The sequence below is a fragment of the Anabrus simplex genome, chromosome 2 (genome assembly GCF_040414725.1).
Source record: "Anabrus simplex isolate iqAnaSimp1 chromosome 2, ASM4041472v1, whole genome shotgun sequence".
NCBI classification, from domain to species: domain Eukaryota; kingdom Metazoa; phylum Arthropoda; class Insecta; order Orthoptera; family Tettigoniidae; genus Anabrus; species Anabrus simplex.
This window is the reverse complement of record NC_090266.1, coordinates 956,043,965-956,067,074: the sequence shown is the minus strand read 5'-3', so window position 1 is coordinate 956,067,074 and position 23,110 is coordinate 956,043,965. Positions and strand designations below refer to the sequence as shown.

Genomic DNA, 23,110 nt, shown 5'->3' with positions numbered 1-23,110 from the left:
CTCTCTTAGTACAGGTTTCCATGAGGGGAGAGGGGAAAGGGGAAAGAGAGGAAAGGAAGAGAACAGGTGATGGAGCGGGGCCCTGCCGGCCTAACAACAGGTTAGGGGGAGGTGGGGGGGGGGGATGATCCAAGGGAGAGGATACTGCATTGACACAGCTAAAATACAGCTAGAGTGCAGTGTCAGTCTCACCTAGTGTAACCTTTTTATGTTAATTTGTTTATATTTACTCTACCTAGCTGATGGAGAAATCTGTAGTGTTGTAGAAGGAAATAAATAAAGGAAGAGGAATTATTTTGATTTGTGTCTATTCTTTTTAGACTAAATAACATGTAATTAGGTAATAATAATAATAATAATAATAATAATAATAATAATAATAATAATAATAATAATAATAATAATAATAATAATAATTGTATGGCTTCAGCTACTGTGTGCAGACAATTCCATTTGATGCCATCTGGCTGTCTGCTCATCAATTTTGACGTTCCGTTTTTTTCTAGGCCCACTAGAGGGCAGACCGAGTAAACTGAAACTCTCTTGGGCATCTTTGGCTGAGATTTAATTAATTTTGTCCGGTAAACACTGAATGTGTCACCAGAGATCTTTTACATTCCGACATAATACGACATGGAGTGTTGAATGGACTTTTTTCCGCTCTTCAAAAATCTGACTACCTTAGCCGGGTTTGAACCCGCTATCTTGGCATCCAGAGGTCGACACTCTACCAATGTTCCACAGGTAACATACAGGCATGTTCTGTGAAAAGCCTGTTGAAATTCAAACACAGAAAAGTGGTATTATTCTCTTTTTGGTTTTCTCTTTTGTGCACTTGGCTATGAACAGGTATCAAGAAGGTGAGCAGTTAACTTTGTTTACTCTACAGCAACATACAACTACTGTTGGCATTATTTTCTTTGGTACAGTATAGTTATTGTTAATGTCTTCTCTTTCTTTACAGCTATCCTCAAATAGCCAAAGCTGCCCTACAGAACCTGACTTTCATCTCAAAACCAATTTTGATTTCATTTCAAGATATGAAAATTCTCATGAACCAGTGTCATAATCTTCCATCAGGTCAACCATCACCTGACAACATGGAACATGGGAGAGGGAAAGAATCAGTGAATCCACTTACTATCCTTAGTGGAATACTACCAGGTAAGTGTAATATATAACTTCTTCCAGTTTATTAAAGAATAATTGGCATTTATTTATTGAACATCTAACATCAATCACTTTCAGCTGCAGAATTTAGCAAGTATCAGCAAGTCATAAGAGACGTTTACACTTTATGAACAATGAGGGTGAATGATTATGTCTTTCACCTATTTCTTACATCAAGAACACATTCTACCATCTACTCTCACTGCAGCCTGATCATTGATGTGAGTGTTTTTGATTGGCTGTATAACTCACCTAGGATACCATAAACCTTCAGAGTAATCAACTCCATTTTCCTTGGTTTTTCATTGTACACCTTCATTTGATTGTCAAAACATAAAGGTCTCTTTTGCAGTATTATCTGTCATTTGTCATATACTGAAGAATCTAGTGCACACAACCAGTTATGATCCAAGCATATACAGGTTGTGTGAGGTATTTGAGGAAACACAGGAGGTTATAAAAATAAAAACATGAATAATAACTGACTAAGAGCAGAATGTATCAATGCATAACTTTGTACACCAATGCAATAATGGTCAGAGAACAGATTTATTCAATGTAACCACCTTTAGTCACAAAGATAGCTTCAATGTGGGACCCAATGTATTGACATGCATCACAAATCTCATGGTCCTCATTGATGTTGGACATTCTTCAGAGCTGCTAGGGATTCAGTCATGTGGTGAGAAGATTGATTAGTCTCCCATTCAATTACCCTTACACATAATAATATCGGGGTTTTAAGTCAGGCCTGTTTAGGCGGCCAATTGTTTGGTATAATGTAGTCATGCTGGTTGCCTGCCATCGAACCATGTGTTGGCGTAGGTTTGTGCACATGTGCAGAGTTCTGCTGGAACACATTTGGCCTTTCATTGTGAATACTGTCTATCCAAGGCTTCATAACTGTCTCCAGTACCTCAATGTAGCCAGCAGCATTAACCCAAAGGCCCTGAGGAAGGAAGTCAGTTGGCATAACTTTGCTACTCCCCACCTCTAAAAACCATCACAGTTGTAAGAAAATTGGTGTGCCTAACAATAGAGAGGGGAATGACACACACATCAGTTCACACATAACCACCTGTCATTTGTCCTGTTCATTTTTTGATTCAAAGAATAAGTATAAGAAAGTTATAAGCTACGTGGGGCATACCATATTGTTTACACTTTATTTTTTGTACGTACGGGTATGGTTCACATTTCACTTTTGAAGGTGGTGACGTGTAACTAGTGTCTTGTTCCACTGTTCGATAGCAGCACATGCACAGGGGCCATCGAATGCACTCGTCATAGCCATTTAATAACAACACTGTCAGCGTAGGAGCAGACAACATGGAAAGCAACCATCAGGAGCAGTGCTGTACAACTTGGTTCCTATGGAAATAAGGCGTGACCACCGCAGAAATTCATCAGCGCTTGGTGGCAGTCTATGGAGAACATGCTCCGTCACAGAAAACAGTTTACAACTCGGTGGACGTTTGGAAAACAGGGTGCACATCGGTGGACAAGGGAACCAGTTCTGGAAGGAATGTGACAGTGTCATTGCCAGCCAACATTGCCCGGGTCGAACAGGCCATCCAAGGAAACAAATGCATCACATTTACGAAAATGGAGGCAGCCACGGGAATTAGCCAAAACACCCTGCAGCGGATCGTGCACGGTCACTTACAGTTGGGGAAGGTGTCATCTACGTGGGTGCCTAGACGCTTGTCTGCAGACGAAAAGCAGAGGCATGTGGACGTGTGCAGAGAACTTTTGCAATGCCATGATCATGATCCACCCGACTTCATGGCTAGGCTTGTGACTGGTGATGAGACATGGCTCCATTACCATGAGCTACAAACGAAACAACAATTGATGCAATGGAAGCATAGGGGCAGTCCACCGCCAAAGAAGTGATTATCACATGTTCAGAAACATGAAGAAATCTCTGCATGGTCGTCGTTTTGCAGATTTTGCAGAACTGAACACAGCTGTCAAGGCATGGGTACGCAGCACTCTGAAAGAATGGTTTCAGGGTTTCAGGAAGGTATAGAGAGACTGACACATCAATGGCAAAAGTGAATACAGTTACAGGGAGATTATGTTGAGAAGGTGGACATAACAACTGATGTGTAATGTACTTCATTTGGGTAGAGAAAAATAAAGTGTAAAACAATATAGGATGACTTTCACAAATTTGGCAGCAGCCTGCCACGTAGGTCCATAAAGTAGGCTATAATTCTATCATTACAGATAAAGTCATACAAAATACTCTTTAATTCATTACTGCACATTAAGTTCTTCCAAAAAACAACATCATGCATTCGTTTACTGCTACACCTAAAGACAAATAGGTTGTAACCAGGTATCAGCTCTCGCTCTCTCCACTGAACAGAGTCAACCCCCCCTTCTCCTAACTCCCTTACAGATAAGTTTGTGTTAGCAAGCCACAATCAAGGCCAGTGACCTGTAATCAGTCCAGGCAATGACACTTGAGATAACGGACGTGCAGAAGCTAAATACAGCAAACTTTTTCAGATTTACTAACACATCGAGTTTTGGCCTTATTTATGTAAAATATCCCCTTGTCCTGGTAATATTTGATAGTTTTTTCTAAATAATAATTTTTTATTCATTAACATTTGGTGATAAAACTTTGCCTGTCATTTCTCCTCATGTTAATGAGCAATTTCCAAAAAGTATAGAATTATTTTGTTTGATATATGGTGTCTTGTTCTGCAGGTTTAGCAGGCAGCTGTACATAGTCACCCAAAATGAATCTGTTTCATGGTTAATACATTTATTTACAACACAGTCACCACATACAATGTCAATACACTTAGCCTATAGGATACATTGGTTATACAAAACACAAAGAGTAGGTGTAGTTCAGACACACTCAACGACGCCGAATGACACTAGTTCAAAAGTCTATATACAATCATCAATCAATCAATACTGATCTGCATTTAGGGCAGTCGCCCAGGTGGCAGATTCCCTATCTGTTGCTTTCCTAGCCTTATCCAAAATGATTTCAAAGAAATTGGAAATTTATTGAACATCTCCCTTGGTAAGTTATTCCAATCCCTAACTCCCCTTCCTATAAATGAATATTTGCCCCAGTTTGTCCTCTTGAATTCCAACTTTATCTTCATATTGTGATCTTTCCTACTTTTATAGACGCCATTCAAACCTATTCGTCTACTAATGTCATTCCACGCCATCTCTCCGCTGACAGCTCGGAACATACCACTTAGTCGAGCAGCTCTTCTTCTTTCTCTCAATTCTTCCCAACCCAAACATTGCAACATTTTTGTAACGCTACTCTTTTGTCGGAAATCACCCAGAACAAATCGAGCTGCTTTTCTTTGGATTTTTCCCAGTTCTTGAATGTGATACAATACTGCATTGTGCACAAGGGTGCATTTTGTACATGGGATGAGTTCACTCTTCTGAATGCCACCACATCAGCCCCCCCCCCATGGAGAAGGAAAATCACAAAATTGAATGGACTGGCAAAGCAAACTCTTCATCCTGGTCGTGTTGTGTACTTCCTGGATGGTGATGACACATCGGGTAAATCAGGTATAAGAGAAGTGCTGGGTTGACTGGATGAAGTAGGGGTAGTAGATGTGTCAGGTGTGTTGGTACAGGTAGGAACAGCGATGTTTGTGTCTATGTATGCAGGCTTCACACAGTCTGTACTCACTACTACTTCCTTGTTTCCAATAATGAGTGTCAAGATCTTCTCATTACGGCTGACTACAGGGAAAGAACCAGAGTACAGTTGGCTGCAAAGGAAGCTTTCACGTGGCCAGCTCTCAGAAAAATATGGGAGGCCGTTGCCAAGTCCTTGAAGACGAATACTTTCTCTTGAATATGGCAAGAGGCAGGAACAGGTCCGAGTTCAGCCATTACCTTCCTTAGTTGATTTTCAAACTTGGAAGAGTCAACTGAAGTAGAAGAACTGGCCGAACAAGCAACCATTTCTCCAGGGAGGTGTAGCGGTTCCCCAAAAACTAGTTTGGTGGGGGACGCTTTCAGATCTTCCTTTAGAACCGCACAAATTCGAAGCAATACTAAAGGTTAGGGTTTAATCCACATTGCACCATGACACATCAGGGAAGCTTTTAACTGTCTATGAAAACGTTCCACCATGCCGTTAGCCCATGGACGGTAACTGGTTGTACAGATTTTTGTTGTACCGAATTGTGTCATGAGTTTGCAAAAGAGGGTAGACTCAAATTGTCTTCCTCGGTCAGTAGTTATACAGTTAGGAAGACCAAATTGGGAGATCCAACCACTTATTAGGTTACTGGATGTTATTTTGGCAGTGATGCTGTGCATGGGCCATGCCTCTAGCTAGCGGGTAAATCTGTCAACACCAGTGAGGAGATAATGATAGCCTTCGCAGACAGGCAGTGGACCAACAATATACAAGTGAATGTGGCTGAAATGCCCTGTGAATGCTCTGAAATTCCCCAAAGGAGTTAGACATCATGCCTTGTCACCTTATTGTGTTGATACGACAAACAAGCACGAGTCCAAGCGAGAGTGTCTTTCTGGACAGATGGCCAAACAAATCTATCTGAGACTAGATGAGAAGTGGCTCGAGTGTTTGGATGACTAAAGTTGTGGAGCATGTCAAAGAACTTGTGTCAAAAAGGAAGTGTCAAGAATGGACGGAATTTTCCAATTGACGTACCACATATAATGGTAATCGTGGTGCCTGGGAGGGTTACCTTTTCTAATATCAGTGAAGTACCATCATGTCGAGGTCACCAATTATGGTGTCTTTGTCTGCAAGTTTAGCAGGCGGCTCTACATGGTCACAGTAAATGAATCCATTCTCATTGATAATAGGTTTATTTACAACACAGTCACCACATACAGTGTCATTACACTTAGCCTATAGGATACATTGGTTATACAAGACGCAAGGAGTACGTGCAGCTCAGACACACTCAATGATGCCGAATGACGCTACTTCAAGAGTCTATTTACAACGTGATGCAATATTACATCATGCACAAGGGTGCGTTCTGTACATGGGATGAGTTCACTCTTATGAATGCTCACACATAACATTTTAAAAACATATTTGGTACATGTCAAAATATCAAAATCAAGAAGAGTTCTCTAATTTCCTATTTTTATATCTCATCACTTATTTTTCAATCTGATAATAATATTAATAATAATAATAATAATAATAATAATAATAATAATAATAATAATAATAATAATAATAATAATAATAATAATAATAATAATAATAATAAGAAGAAGAAGAAGAAGAAGAAGAAGAAGAAGAAGAAGAAGAAGAAGTGCAGACGGCTCAAATATCCATTTATACTATTATGAGATAGATGAAATTACAGATACTGTTATATTTCAATATTCTAAAATTAGTTATCTGTGGTGTCCATTGAACAAGTGGGAGAAAATTCTAGAAATAAACAGTAACAAGATATTCCAATATGGACACATTTATGTCATTTAATAATAATAATAATAATAATAATAATAATAATAATAATAATAATAATAATAATAATAATAATAATAATAATAATAATAGTAATAATAATAATAATAGTAATAATAATTTTGACCCAATCGCATTTCTTTTTTAATGAGTTATCTATTTTATATTTTGGAAACATGTATTTCAGGGTTGTTGAAATAAAAAATATTGGGCATAACCTATCTAATAAAAAAATGAATGCAATAACTTAATAATGTGTTCTTTATTGTCATTTCATTTCAGATTTTAGTTTTGAATTGGCAGTTTTGTAGTTTTCATTTTTGTAAAATTGTCATCATTATTTTATGTAAAAGAGTTGTCCATCACACAGAACAAATTCCTAAAAGTGAAATTATGCACATAAAGTGAATGGTATTTTAGCACACATTAGAACATAAAATTATAAAAATGAAAATAAAGTATGTGAAAATATTAAAAAAATATGAAGTTCTGTATAAAACAATCTTTCACTGAAAGAGGTATTGTCCATAATGCAGAATATGCAATATAATGTACGGGTATTTTATTCCAGAAGACAGTTTGAGCTATGTGTCCTTAATTTGTTTGAAATATGATTTGTCTGTAAGGCACAGGAAGGTTGAAAATAGGTGGCTTAAATCAGAAAACAATGATATTGGCAACATTAAATTTTATTCAGAATTTTTAAAATTTTCAATATAAATATACATTGTTAGACACTTAAGCTTAGCTGGAATCAATGTTTATTTACATCTGTGGGATTCTACAATGTTAAAAGTGTCAGTAACAGAGTTCATCATTCATATCATTTGTCACAATTGTTCACAACCATCGACAAGTTTGTGCAAGGTAAACAATATTGTGTGATATACATATGTTTAAAAGTAATTTGATAGAATCTGAGAATGTTCTTTTAGAATGAAACATGTCATTCTGTTATTAATATCTTCTTTTGCAATCCTATTATAGTGTTCTAATTGTTATATTTTGTGCTTCGACAGACTGAAAAACTTATAAGATAAATTGCTAAGAGTCAGACATTGATGCTCTAAATTGATAAAAGTACAGCAATTACTTTGTACGTAGCTGCATGCATACACTTATATGTAGTCAAATACCTTACACATCCTCAATTACTCCTCAAAGAAGTACTTTGATAGTTGTTTCAATTCTTCACCATCCCTTGCCAGTGAATTTGTGTAATTACAGCTTTGTCTAGGCAGTGGATATGTTAACCAAATCTCTGTGGTCTCTCAGGGAACTCACTCCCTCTGAGGTGCATATGGCAATTAAGGGGTTCAAACTGAGTCTGGCTTTGTTTCAACTTTACTGGTGCCAGGCTTCTCTTGTCACCTTTCCAATATAATCTTAGTCAGCTCTTCATACGATTGTCCCTAACTTATTGGATTGTCAATGCCTGCCATTTCCCTGCATTTCATGGTCCTTCAGAGCTCTACATATTCTTCCTAGTGTTATTATTATGAGGCATGGGTAGTCTCAATGTTTTCCCCCTTGTAAGAATCACCACCGTCACCATAAATCTCATGGCAATTATTGGTTCTTTAGCCTGTTGTACTCTGCCTTATAATATACATCACAATTTTTAGCTTATTTACTACACTCTCCAATACTTCAGTATACTGTTTCCTCATGCTGATCGGAATTGATTCTAAAATCCATAGCATGACCATAGAGATTAACCTTGAGCATCATCCATCCATAGGCTTCTGAGGGATGTGAAGTTCCCGTGCCGATCTCACAATCCTCTTCCATCCTTTTTGATCTTGAGCCTGCTCTTCCCAATTATCAATTTGGAGGGTCCGGCATACCTTGTTGACCTCCTTCTTCCAGGTGTTTTGGGGTCTTCCTAAAGGTCTTTTCCCATTGAGAGATCTGTTGCATAGATCTACTGGTGCTCTGTTATCCTACATCCTCAGTACATGCCCAGCCCAGTGCAGTTTGTTGGATTCTATCACTCCCATTATACAGTAGTGTGTTGTTGGGAGAGGGTGTAAATCTCATAATTAGATCTTTTCTGTCAGCTTTGAGAGATAGGATCGAACCATGGGCCAAATATTTTTCTATAAACTTTATTCTCAGACTTGCAACTGTTGCTGCTCTTTCTTGGTTATACTCCATGTCTCGGAACCATACAGAAGTACTGGTCAAATGATAATTCTTTGGTGTATTAATCAATGAGCAAAACTGAAGGCAACAGGAACACCAAGCTGGAATTAAGAATGCAAATAAGGCATTTTACTCTATGAGCCCTATATTAGGCTTCAAGTTTTTAACAAGGAATGCAAAAATGATTATCTACAATACAATCATTGATGGATCCTGCTCTTCATCAGTTATGATTCATGTTTTAATTTTTATTACCTCCTATGTTGCCTCAAATACCTCATGCACCCTGTATATGCTTGGATCAGAACTGGTTGTATGGACTAGATTCTTCAGTATATGACAAATGACTGATAATACTGAAAAAGAGACCTTTATATTTTGACAATCAAATGAAGGTGAATGATGAAAACCCAAGGAAAATGGAGTTGATCACTCTGTAGGTTTATAGTATCCTAGGTGAGTTATACAGCCAATCGAACCAAACAAACAAACAAACAAACAAACAAACAAAAAACAAAAAAGACCCTGAACCACAGTATACGGTGTGAAATATTTTGGAAGAAAGCACACAACTAGTAATAATGAATCATTTATTTTGGGGCCATATGCTAAATAAAGCGAAGAATGCACAACTCGTACTTTTGGGAGAATTTATTATTGGACATGCCAGTAAATGGCCAGCTGTTGATAGTGCTCTTTTAGTAGTGATAAAGTAGTTATTAGTTTGCATAATAGAAAAATTTGGTGTATGAGTGATCCAGTTAGTGGAATGAACAATTTACAGTACGTTGGTGTTTGTCAGCAGTAAGAAAGATTAGTGATTGTTTACGTTGAGTAGTTCTATTGGTGTTTGGTAGATTACATACTGTAGGTTACGTAGGTTAGGTTTACTTTGCTTCATATTTGGTTTGGGGAAATAGGAAATTATATTCCTTTTATTTTTATTTTTTAAATATCTATAGTTTGTGATAGGTTATTTATAAAGACAAGTTATTATACAGAGTTGTACCTTCCCCACTTTTTACATTATATTCATATAGGTACTAGACACAATAATCCCTATAGTACTATAAATCCATTACACCTATGATAAAGAAAATAATTTCTTTAAATAAATAATAAAATACCAGTAGCATTGTAAATTTAGTTAAAGAAAATGGTTTTTGCATTGTTGGTGATAACTGCTGCTATTCATTTCAAATATTCTACTGTTGCCATACAATTGAGTAAATCAGCTGATTCTTGTTTTTTGATATTTGTAGTTCAAGTCAAAATCAAAAATCAAAATCAAAATCTCCTTATTTGCAAATGAGGTGCCTACCTCGGTGGCAAATGGTACACTAAAATACATTATTGTCAAGCACTAAATATTAAATTAACAAGAGAACAAAATTTTCCTATAATACAATATTATACAATTTACGCTAACAATTTTTTCTATTAAACACACAGCTCATCCTTAGTAAATTTATATTGTTTACAAAATTCTTCTAATAATATCTCCTGTACTACTTACAAATATAGTCAACTGATATACTTTATGTGGAATTACTTCAAATGATACTGTACAACTGGTATAAGATTAAAATTTACATTGCATTTATTTACTTTTTTCTATTTTCCTTTACCCATTCTGGAACCTAAGTAGCAGAACGACCTGCTGCGTCTTAACCAGAGCCCCTTTTGCCACCACTTTTTAGAGTTCCTGAAGGGCCTTCACAGCTACCGTAGCGGTCCCAGGGCCCTCGAAGTCCCCACTGTACTTCACCCCTACAGGCAGTCCCCTACTCTGGCTGTCCAAACTCCTTAGACTAGGGGATGGAATTAATTTATTCACACACATTTTTTTATTTACATTAACCTGCACTGGTCGAATGCCCTCTAACATTTCATTTATTTTCTCTGTTGCTGTTTATTCTCTTCTTGAATATCTGTACAGATTTTGGAAACGGATCGAACACTACCCCTGGTAAACTGTTCCACTCCTTTACACCCTTCCCAATGAATGAAAATTTACCCCAATCGCTTCTACTAAAATTTCTTCTAATTTTACATTTGTGGTCAGTCCTGCCGATATAATTATTTTCCAACTGAAGCCTCTCACGGATATCTCCCCATGCTGCTTCTCCTGTATAAGCTCTATATAACCCTATAAGTCTAGTTTTCTCCCTTCTCTTACTTAAAGTTTCCCACCCTAGTTCCTTTAACATTTCTGATACACTACTCTTTCTCCTGAAATCCCCTGTTACAAACCTTGCTGCTTTCCTCTGCACACTGTCTATTTCTTTTATTAGGTATTCTTGGTGAGGATCCCAAACACTGTTTGCATATTCCAATAATGGACGAACCATACTTAGGTAACTTTTCTCTTTTAATTCTTTGTTGCATCCTTTAAGTAGCCTCATTATGACATGTAATGATCTGTATGCTTTCCCAACAATGTCATCAACATGACCCTTCCAGTGCAAATTACTTTCAAATTTTACACCTAAGTATTTGCACTTGCCATCTTTTGGGATAACTACCCCATCCAAAGTATATTCAAATTCAGTTTTAAAACTCCTGTTTGTAAATGTTGTAACAGTTGATTTGCCTCCATTAACCTTCATATTATTCTCTTCAACCCATTGTTGGATACTCTCAAGGTCCCTTTGTAATTCTGAACAATCCTCAATGGTATTTATTTCCCTATAAACAATTATGTCATCTGCATACAACCTTATTTTTGATGTTATATTATTCCCTAAATCATTTACGTATATTAAGAAAAGTAACGGACCGATTATACTACCCTGTGCAATTCCCTTCCAAATTTTCTCTTCCTGAGATACATTATTTCCTACTTTGACTTTCTGAACCCTTGAATTTAGAAATGTTTTCACCCAACGTGTAACCCTGACGTCCAGTCCTATTCCCTCCAATTTCTTTAATAATATTCCATGTTCCACTCTATCAAAGGCTTTGGAAAGATCTATGGCTATGCAATCTAACTGGCCTCCTGAATCCAATTGATCTGATATGTCCTGCTGAAATCCCACCAGTTGTGCCTCACAAGAAAATTTCTTTCTAAATCCATACTGGCTTCTCATGAACCAATTTTTATCATCACATATCCCTCTGATGTACTTTGATATTAAACTCTCCAGTATTTTACAAACTATACTGGTCAGGCTGATTGGTCTGTAGTTTTCTGGTTTCCTTTGATCACCCTTTCCTTTATAAATTGGTATTATTATAGATTCCTTCCATTCCTTTGGTATTACACTATTATTTATGACATAGTCAAAGAGAAATTTTAAATAAGGCACTATGTACCACCCCATTGTCTTTAACACCTCCCCAGTAATTTGATCACTTCCTGCTGCTTTTCCTTGCTGAAGCAGTTGGATTTCTCTGAAAATATCTTCATTTGTGAATGAGAAGCTTCTTGTTTCCCCCTGTGTCTCTCCTTCTGTATCTTCTGTTTCGGTTTCCAACTCCTGACAATCATCTACTGAATATCTGAATTCCTTACTAAAGAGGTTTGCTTTCTCAGTATCTGTTAAATAGTGTTCACCCGCTTCTCCCACCATTGTAGGAATTTGGATTCCTTTTCCTTTTTGATTCCTGATTGATTCCAGCATACATTTGAGAGAAGTTACCGTATCACTGTTTTAGATGTCCTCCATTGTACTTTCCCAATATTTTAGCATTTAACTTAACAGCAGCTTTTCATTTCTGTTAGAGCATAATAGGTTAAAATAATATTATGCCTATGTATTTAGTTTAAACTACAGGTCTCAGGAAGGACATTCGAGGGATCATTAATGAACAAAGGGAGTGTAAGGGTGTATTTATGAGGACTTACAAAAGACAGAAGTGTTCGGTCATCAGGATGGATATAAGGAAAATGTCCTGATAGAGGAAGTTACAAATATTGGCAAAGTACTGAAAAAAATAATACAAAAGTTGGAAGCTAGAAAAGCAGCTGGGATTGATAAGATTTCAGTGGTATACTAAAGGCAGCGGGTTGGGATATAGTGCCATATCTGAAATAGTTATTGGATTACTGTTTCCATGAAGGAGCAATACTAAATGAATAGTAGCCCCGGTGTACAAAGGAAAGGGTGATGATCCAAAGGAAAGCAGCACAATTTGTTCTGGGTGATTTCCGAAAAAAGAGTAGTGTTACAAAATTGTTGCAAACTTCGGGCAGGGAAGAATTGGGTGTAAGGAGACGAGCTGTACGATAAAGTGAAATGTTGCGAGCTGCCAGTGGAAAGATGGCATGGAATGACATTAGTAAACGAATAAGCTTTAGTAGAGCTTTTAAAGGTAGAAGGATCATGATATGTGATGCTCTCCAGGAAACCATATTTTAAGTCGCATGACAAAATTTTATGCTATGAAGGAAAAAGGCATGAAGGGCGAGAAATATTGATTTTTAGATTTGAACGCCATCTGTTAGCCTGATCCTTGAACTATGTGATGAAAGAAGTAACAGTGATGTCACCATAAGGAGAAGTCTTCAAAATAACATTGGAAACATGCTGTACAGTCTAAAAAAACCATACCATAAGTCGCAATGCAATTTTAACTTTGGCGACTTAAGGTATGGTTTCTTCAATGAAGTTCCTGCATTGTCTTCTTGAACCAAAATATCAAATAACTAGCTTGTGCATCAAGATAATGTATGGTTACAATTATAGACATCATTTACCGGGCTGCACATTTTATAACGGGTAATTTTAACTAAAGTGGACTGCCTGCACAAGAGCTCGGTTATAGAGCTGTGATTTGTTTCTTCATGCTGACAACTGCATTGCACAAAATAAAAGTAATATTATCATGTGGAGAGTTATGTCAAGTTCACATGAAGAAATAACAATTTCTTTTCTGCCAGTGAGTCATATGAAATTTTCTTGTGACTAGGCTTTTGGTCTCATGAAAAGGAGGTACTGTGTGACACATACCTCTTCTCTGACAAATACTGTCTCAGTCTCTGAAGATAACACTCCTCAGTCAAAACTTAACAAGCTGTCATCATCAGACAAGAAACTGGCAAGCTGTTAGTAAATATGTATGACTGGCAATCTATGTTCGCTGTTCATGGTAGGGAAAATGTTCCTCAGATCACATCTTTCAGTCAATTTACTCTGAAAAAGGATATGCCCTGGGTCATTATGTCAGCAAAAATTGGATGATCCAACTGTAATTGCCTTTGACAGTAGTAATTGTGAAGATTTGTGAGGCAGATAATCCCCCTCAGAACCTACCTAAGAAGTTGGAAGTAAAAGACATGACTAGGACAAAATATCTATTTGACAACATTCCAGAGTATTGCACAGCTGAAACAAGGGATTTGTAGTACCCATGACCGAGCGACGTTGATGCCGCTGAACCTGGGTGAGAAGGATTGTGTTTGCAAAAGCCAAACATACTCGTAATTAAGAACATTCCCGAAAAATGAGAAATATTTCAGTTTTGTTACTACAGGATACAAGATATATTAGTAATGTAAATCCTTGTCTGGCCCTGCGGTGTAGGGGGCAATGTGTCCGCTTGTCACCCGGTGGCCCCGGATTCGATTCCCGGCCACGTCACGGGATTTTAATTGTAAATGATTAATATCCCTGTCCTGGGAACTGGGTGTTTGTGCCGTCTTTAATGTTCCTTTCCTCACATTCACCACTTTACATTTCTGCTCATCTTAACTCTTTGCTATGGTCTTCTGCCTTTTCTTGGTGCAGTACGCCTTCATTTCCTGGCTGTATGCCTGCTTCCTTCCATCCATCCACTTAGGTCTGGTGGTCCCTGTACTCTTTTTGCTTGTGAGGAATAGTGTGAAGACTCCCTGTGGGATGGCCTGTCAGTACTGAGATTGGTTCTCTGTGGTCTCTAATGGGAACTGCTGTTCCTCTAGGTCTGATTTTACTGAGGTGATCCACTTGGTCTTGGTAGCCTTTCCCCTACTTGTCACTGTGAAGATTCTGTTGGTGAGCCTTCAGGGTTTCAGGCGAGTCATGTGCCTGTAACATTATTATTATTATTATTATTATTATTATTATTATTATTATTATTATTATTATTATTATTATTATTATTATTATTATTATTATTATTATTGTTGTTGTTGTTGTTGTTGTACCGGGGTGTCCGTGGAACGCAGCGGTGAAAGAAGGTGCCGGGGTGAATGGGTCTAACTACAAGGTCAAGAATAGAATTTAAAACTTAAACTGAAGGTTATATTTTCAGAACTTCAAACTTAATTTTTTCATGCCAATATTACAGGTAAAAGTAGCAATCATTAAACCAGATTGGGAAAAATACAAGATTTGGGCTTTAAGCCCCTAGTTTTACATTTCCTGAGCTGCAAGCTCAAATTTACAAAGAGCACAAATTTATTCAAGGGCAGAAATCCCCTAATTCATGGAGCACTTGCTCCCAAAGTACAATATCTAGCCTTCCAGAGGCACTCATTACAATCACAAAATTTGAAAAAGAGCTAACAGGCTCTCAATTTCTTCTAGCCTATTCAAGGCAACATCCAAACATTACAATCACTCGTCCATCAAGGCACAACTTACAAATTGAAAGGTAATGTTATACAGGGATATCTAGTACCCAACCTACAGGGCCTTTGCGGGAAAGAACAGGTTAAGTAAATGGCCCGAAACACAAACTGAATGCAGGCGTATACTTGCACTCCTAGATATGAACACTAAAACAACCTAAGGGGCTCTAGGCCGATGAAACAGGGGCTATTCCCAAACTACTGAGGTGACTCGTATAGAATTTACATTACCACAATACAGAATGAAAAACAGTTATGAAACGTAGTCACCTCAAACCAAGATGAAGGGGAGCTCGAGTGGGTACATCACTCTCTATCCCCGATTTACAGTTAAAGATTTATGAAGTTTTTACATTTACCGGCAGAAAGTTACATTTTTAGAAAAGAACGTTACATAGTTAACGATTCAGACCTTTCCCTCGGGTTAAACTGTGGAGTTAGCAAGAAAGAAAGATGTTATGTGGCATTACCTTGTAGATGTACTGCTGACCGAAGAAAGAGGCCGCCCGCCTCCTGCTTTGACACACACACTTAGTAAGATGACGATCAATTGGCCCGGAAACGTGAAAAACCACAGTTTATGAACTCTCAGGGAAGGTTCGAGAACATTCAAGATTAAACTAGCCACACCCTCTCAAGTTTATTGGTTAATTTCAAAGTTACACTCAGAATCAAAGAAGAAGCCGGTGATAGGTGGAAAATTAATTACAGAAATTAGGGATTGGCTAGATTCAAAACTAGCAGAAATAAAAAGGAAATATTGCCAACCCAAAGAAAAAGAACATCAATCAGTAAAAAAGAACTTATGAATACAAAGCTTCTTTTAATTATAAGTTCTTACACCTCGCACCAGGGTGCATAATCATAGTTTTTAGTAGTGTCATCTGTGGAAGAATGTCCAAACTTCTTGATGGATAGCAAACAAAACTAGTAGAAATTCAGTCAGTTCAGAAAACTTCACAATAACAAAATTACTCGATATTTAGGTGGTGACATCTTCTGATTAAAGATCCAAGTTGGTGTAGTTTCAGTTTCACAGTTTCACCAATAGAGGAGTTCATATAGGCGCTAGTTTTAAATGTGCAGGATTGAGTACAATTATTATTATTATTATTATTATTATTATTATTATTATTATTATTATTATTATTATTATTATTATTATTAATTAGCATTACTACTGTTATTATAATTTTTATATCCTAATCTTCTTTATACATCTTAAGACAGAACATCTCTATATATGAGTGTCACAAGCCTAAAACTTCCTGTTTCAATTTCATTTTTTTTTTTTTTTTTCAAATTTTGAACATGTTTACATATTTAGTTTCCAGAGAACAAAACTCCTAAATATCTATGAAAATGATCTTAATATGTAAAGCTAATATTCCTTTATCCAGTGAAACAGCCAGATTTTCTTAAATTCTTAATATATTTTTGGAGTACTATACCCCATTTTCCAATATATTTTCTTGAAATTCAATAACTTCTGTCATACAACTTCAAAGTTACAGAAAGTGATCAGTTCTTAAGCTAGAGATTCTGGTTTTTATGAAAATGATTGCAAATTTACCTACTATCAGAATATAAAATAAACCAAAAAAGAGATTTTCCAACTTAAGGTATGGATTCCTGGAGAACATCACATATATAGGTAAAGATGGAATTCAAGAGGACAAACAGGGGTAAATATTCATTTACAAGAAGTGTAATCAGGGACTGGAATAATTTATCCAGGGAAATGTTTGATGAATTTCCAAGTTCTTTGAAATCAGTTAAGAAAAGACTAGATAAGCAATTGATAGGGAATCTGCCACCTGGGTGACATTGCTAAATGCAGATCAATGATGACTTACTAATTGATTGATCAAATGATTGATTAATTAATTAATTTATTTATTTATTTATTTATTTATTTAATAATTTATTTATTTATTTATTTATTTTATTTATTTATTTATTTATCATAACATTGTTATTTTTTTATTGTTCACACAGTCAATTTTACAATTTGTTTTAAAATTGAACATTCACTAACTGGGTGGACAATAAATTATTAAGAATTTTTAGATTCTATTTGTCAATATGGAACCAAAATGAAGTTGGTCGGTCGGTATTGCGCCGTTCCCGAGTCCAGGTCAAGACGCACAAGATCCAGGCCAGCTTGAGTTTCATGCCATCATCTTACCGTTCAAGGTTTACGGGCTATGGGTTCCGTGTGAGAAAAGGTTTCCGGACAGACAAGTGGATGGACCTAACTTACGTTGCAGATGTCTCCTACTCGTATCCCTAGTTAGTTTTCACTTTCGGCAAATAAAATATACACTAGCTTCTACTTAAATCAAAGTATTTAGGCTAGAAGTCATTGAAAGAATGGTTAAGTTTCACCATATAAAATTTATTTGAAAATAAGAGTAAATCTGAAATTAATTGTTGTCATTGACTCTCCCTTGAGAATGTAGGTGAAAGGTATTTTCAGATTCTTGAAAAATATCTTGAAGTTCTTATAATGAAATCACTAAATTGAAAGAATGTTGATTAAAACACATTAAATCAAAGAGCATTAGATTGGAAAAATAAAAACTAAATTGGAACATTAAATTGAAAAGCGTTAAATTGTAAACATTAGATGCATCTAATGAGACGAAATAAAGTATTAAATCAGAATATTTACAGTATCAAGGTTGAAAGTCTCAAATGTTGGACGCAGTTTTCATACATCATCACAATAAATAAAATGAAAATTAGTTAGAATCACAACTCTGTCTTATGAGTCTTTGTGAACTTTCTCCTAACACTCATCTCATCTTCACTTAGCATTCATTAATTCGTTTATACTAAGGTAACCTCGCTCAATTGAAACATATTCGTACTTGAAATAACATCAGGATTAACATGAGAATATGTCCTCAGAAAATGTTAAACACTTGACTTGTATCACACTGCCAAATATATCTTCAAGTGAACTTTCCCAATAAATTTTCTCAAAAAAAAATTTCAGAGAATTTTCCAAGTAATTTCAAGGTAATTTCAAAGAATTTTCAGAATAATTTTCAAGGTTCTTGGTGTGCCTTCTAGCAGAGGCAGAGATAACCCAATAAGGCGTTAATTTCCATAAATCATACGTTCAATATTATGATTAAAAAGAAATTATGAATTGATCTCTTATTTGTAAGTAAAAAATAAGTTAAGTGCATATCTTTATTATAAAATTGTGCTATCATCTACATCTGTCAACCATGTAACCAATTCATACTATATCCAGGTGGTTCAACATTTAAGAAGACTCTATCTGCAATTAATAACCTTCAGTTGAGTAAATAAGTCTCCAGTGATATCGAATAAAGCTTCGTAATAAGCTCCTAAGTTTCGATATTCTGTATGGGAATTCTTACTGTTGCCAGAGACATGTGGATGTAGGCTTGTTTGATAATATTTTCCTCATCAGGAATCATCTGGTACTATATAAGTTGAACATCAACACGTGGACATTATTGAGATCGTAATTCAAGTTATCCATGGCTAAATTAAGGATTAATAGTCGATTGAAGACTAATTATCATCCTCCATAATCCTAAAAACACGTAACATGGAATATTATCATTGCTAAAATAACCTATGACTTCACCTGTGATGAAATAACAATCACCACCAACATTACTTATCATAACTTCGTATCATCCTACCTATAAAACATTGCTTCACAACAGTCATCTCTCATAATACTTCACATCATAATAAACGCATTAATTCATCCTACATCGATGTATATCATATTGTCATTCATTATCATTTACCATATTATTCCGTTGGGGTCTTATTTCCTTTTATATTTCCATGAAATATTATATTTAGACAACAAAAATTCTACATGCGATCTCATTTTTCACTGATAATTGATGTCATGAACTGTTATATGAAACCAGTGTTTACCACAACATTATATATATATATAATCCACTTAACCTCTGTTCATCTAATATGGACAGCATTGCGAACGAATAGCTAGATATCATTGGTTCTTTGCAACCTACACATGGATTTGACATTTCGGTAAGATGATTACCTATCATCCTCTAACCTATCTGTATCAACCGACTTCTCATATATTTATTCTCACTGATATTAATTAAGATAGCACTTCAAAATAAAATTCCATTTAAATTATCGACTTATAGACTTATCTCTGCTCTGAATCCCACGCTGACACCTCATGTCCGAGAACTTGGACATGCGAGCTCGGCTCCTGTCGTCTCCTTCATTTGGTTGGGGACATCTAGGCTTGTCTTGGCGGGTCACTGGGCCTCATAGTCGGGAATCGTCAACTCGTGTCGCTTCCTCTGGGTAGCCTCGCCTTCATTTTCTTAATGCATCATGTGGCTGGTCTCTTGAGCAATTGAAACACAACAAAACGTCAGATTAATTAGTGTTGTCATCTTATGGTTATGTTCTATGTCAATCTGCATGAAGTATAATAATATGGTTCTCTAGGAGTTTGATCTTGGAAATATTCCAAAGATTTGTAACACGCCTGCAAATATTTCAATCGAATTATATTAATATATATATATATTTTCTTCTTTGCTGTTCTGTCAATATTCTTGGTAGATAGCCTCTTAGAGTTAGTTATATCGGCTGAACACGTCGTCTTAGGTGAGAACTGTGGCGTAACGGTACGGAAGATCTTATATTTTACGAGCGCAATTAAAATTTACAGAATACAGTGTTCTTAAGCGCTGGTATTTCGCAGAATATTTCGTAGATCAGCTATGATCTACTCAAGGTGCAATATTTTACTAAAACGTTGTCTTCTTTCCTTTAAGTACTTCCATAACGTTCTCCTGTAGTACGAATCGAATATCAATTTTTTTCAATAATAATTCCTAACAATCTTCTTACTCCTTTCTTTAGCACCGCCTTCGACGCTCCTTTCTTTTCAAGCGCTTGACGAAAATATTATGCCTTTGGTTTATAGCAGTACTCTGACGTTTCCTTATTGACGTTTTTGATGACTTATCCTCCATTTTCGTTCCACTAAGATCACGTTAGGATAGTGAAATGGCACAGTATGTATACCCTCCTTTACCTGCAATGTCTCAACCCTTTAGTCTCCTAGCTAATATATCTTCATCCATTCATTTATTCCTATTGGTTTATTCATCTAGCCCTCTGATGTATTGGTAGCATACCTGCCTTTTTATCTGAAGGCCCCAAGTTCGATCTCCAGCCATTCCAAAGAATTTAATCCTGGCCTGAGGACTGGAAGATGGTCTGCTCAACCTCGTAACTTCAACCGAGGAGCTGTCTCATGATAATGGACCCAGTCAAGCAAACCAAGCAGTATGGCTGAGGTGGTTGTCATGCCAACCGTGTGGCACTTCAATATATGTAGGCCATCTGGGTGGGTAGCAATTGTCTTGGCAAGCCATTGCTCTTAATAGGTTGCTGTACCATGAGTATTGTTTTCTAGGTTCTGCGTATGGTGGTGTAATAAGAGTAATGAATTCAACCAGATTTCATTTTGATCTGAAAACTGAACATTTAATGATAATATTATCTCCAAGTTCCTTTGGAGTTCTTGTGTAACTAAATTAATAATCTTACTCATTTTCATGGCTGAACGGATGCATCCAGGCCTTCAGTTCACAGGGTCCTGTGTTCAATTCCCAACTGGGTTGGGGATTTTTATTGCTTCTGAATAATTCTTCTGGCTCAGGGACTGGGTGTTTGTGTTCGTCCCAACACTCTCCCCTTCATATCCAGACAACACACCGCACTACCAACCACCCCAGAAACATGTAATACGGTTGTGATTACACCCCTCCACTTAAGGTTGGCATCAGGAAGGGCATCTCGCTGTAAAACCAGGACAAATCTACATGTGGTACACAGTTCAAACCAGCGACCCCACTAGTAGTAGTAGTAGATCCTGCAACTTCCTGACACACCTACGTTTGATAATGATCCTAATCTTTTAAACATGGTTGTTTATACAGTATAAGGCAAAACAAACAGTACTGAAATTACAAAACATGCTTTGAACATCAAGATAAATCATTATGACTTTTAAGGAGACGATGGCAGCATGTATCTAATTGCATCACTACAGCATGTGTTCAAAACGTGCACCCTCATGTCTCACACTTTGTTCATAGTGGTCCTGTAGTTTGTTGAACATGCTGATGAACACAGGACACCGGTAGGTGTGCTAGTTACCAACTGACTAGCCAAAATTGGCACACTGGGGCAAAATGCTGGCAACCAGAATGAGTTAGCTGGAAAATTTATAATTTCATTTATACTGGAATTATGCATTCACTAATTCAGGTCAATGTTTCAGGTTCCATATGGGAATCAAATTCTACATCACAAAAAATGACTGTATCTTCTCCCATAAATTGAGAACATTCCTACACAGGTCATCTGATCAGAGAGCAAATTCTTTCAGTATTACCCATTTGTAGGCATCTGGAGGCATGAGATCCAGGTAGTGGGAAAGGTACAGGAATACCATTAAGTGATCACCAAAGTGTTGTTGCAGAAAGGCAAGTGAACCTCTGGTGGTGTGGGCTGTAGCTCCATCTTGCTGCATCCAGTGGCAATACTGCATACATACTTGGAATGATATACTGACATTTCAGTTAATAAATTATCCAAATGAAATAAAATGAATGGCGTATGGCTTTTAGTGCCAGGAGATCCCAGGATGGGTTCGGCTCGCCAGGCAGGTCTTTTGATCTGACGGCCGTAGGCAACCTGCGAGTCGTGATGAGGATGAAATGATGATGAAGACAACACATACACCCAGCCCCCGTGCCAGGGAAATTAACCAATGATGGTTAAAATTCCTGACCCTGTCGGGAATCGAACCCAGGACCCCTGGGACCAAAGGCCAGCACGCTAACCATTTAGCCATGGTGCCAGACAATTATCCAGATATTTAGGGTATACACATATTCAATTGTAAGCAACTTGCTGTAAATAGTCTATTAACATGATTAGATGTAAGACAAGGCTACCTGACCTTAATCTTGTCAAGGTAAAACAATAAATCATTACTGGTAATCAATCAATCAATCAATCAATCAATCGATCAATCAATCAATCAATCAATCAATCAATCAATCAATCAATCAATCAATCACACTTCCTTTTTGAAAGATACAATACTGTAAATGGCAAGTAAAAACTGAATGCATTAGTTGTACTACAACTTGATTTGATTTTTATCACTGTGCTGTCATCTTGGAATAAAACCACAGATACCTTTATAGATGACACCATGACTGAGAATCGCCTTAAAGGGTATATTTCAATACTAGCATGTTAAGTTCCATAGTCTTCTCTTAGTTGGGTTGACTCCAAGGAGAAAAATGGATACTAGCCAATAAAGAAAATATTTTAAAAATTAAACTTTCCTGTTCTGTGCAACTTTAAATATTATTATAATTCATGCTGGAAAGTATTTTAGAAGTTTCTGGAGTACTACTAATTTTCTATATTTTCCTTATCAGGAGGACTTTGAGTAGTTGTAAGGTAAAATCTTTATTCATTTTGGCTTTTTTATTCTTGGATTTTTCTTAATTTAGCAGTGAAAATTTTATTGTTAACCACTATTAACCATAGGCCCTCAATGACAAATTATAAACTGATTGTTATCAGATAGGTTACAAACACAGCTTCAGAAGACTAATGGATTGAAGAGTTGCCCACAATCTCCTTATATGAATCAACAACATAAATTTTAACATCCTAAACAATGATATATTCCATAT

General features: G+C 36.5%; 1 protein-coding gene across 1 annotated transcript in view; it reads left to right on the top strand.

Moving 5' to 3' along the window:
* The window catches only part of LOC136863215 (group 3 secretory phospholipase A2), a 204,265-nt gene that overhangs the window by 168,517 nt on the left and 12,638 nt on the right, over positions 1-23,110 (top strand). The window contains exon 2 of the mRNA XM_067139585.2: positions 965-1,164. Within this exon, the coding sequence (XP_066995686.2) occupies positions 965-1,164 (200 nt within the window). The remainder of the gene's footprint in view (positions 1-964; positions 1,165-23,110) is intronic.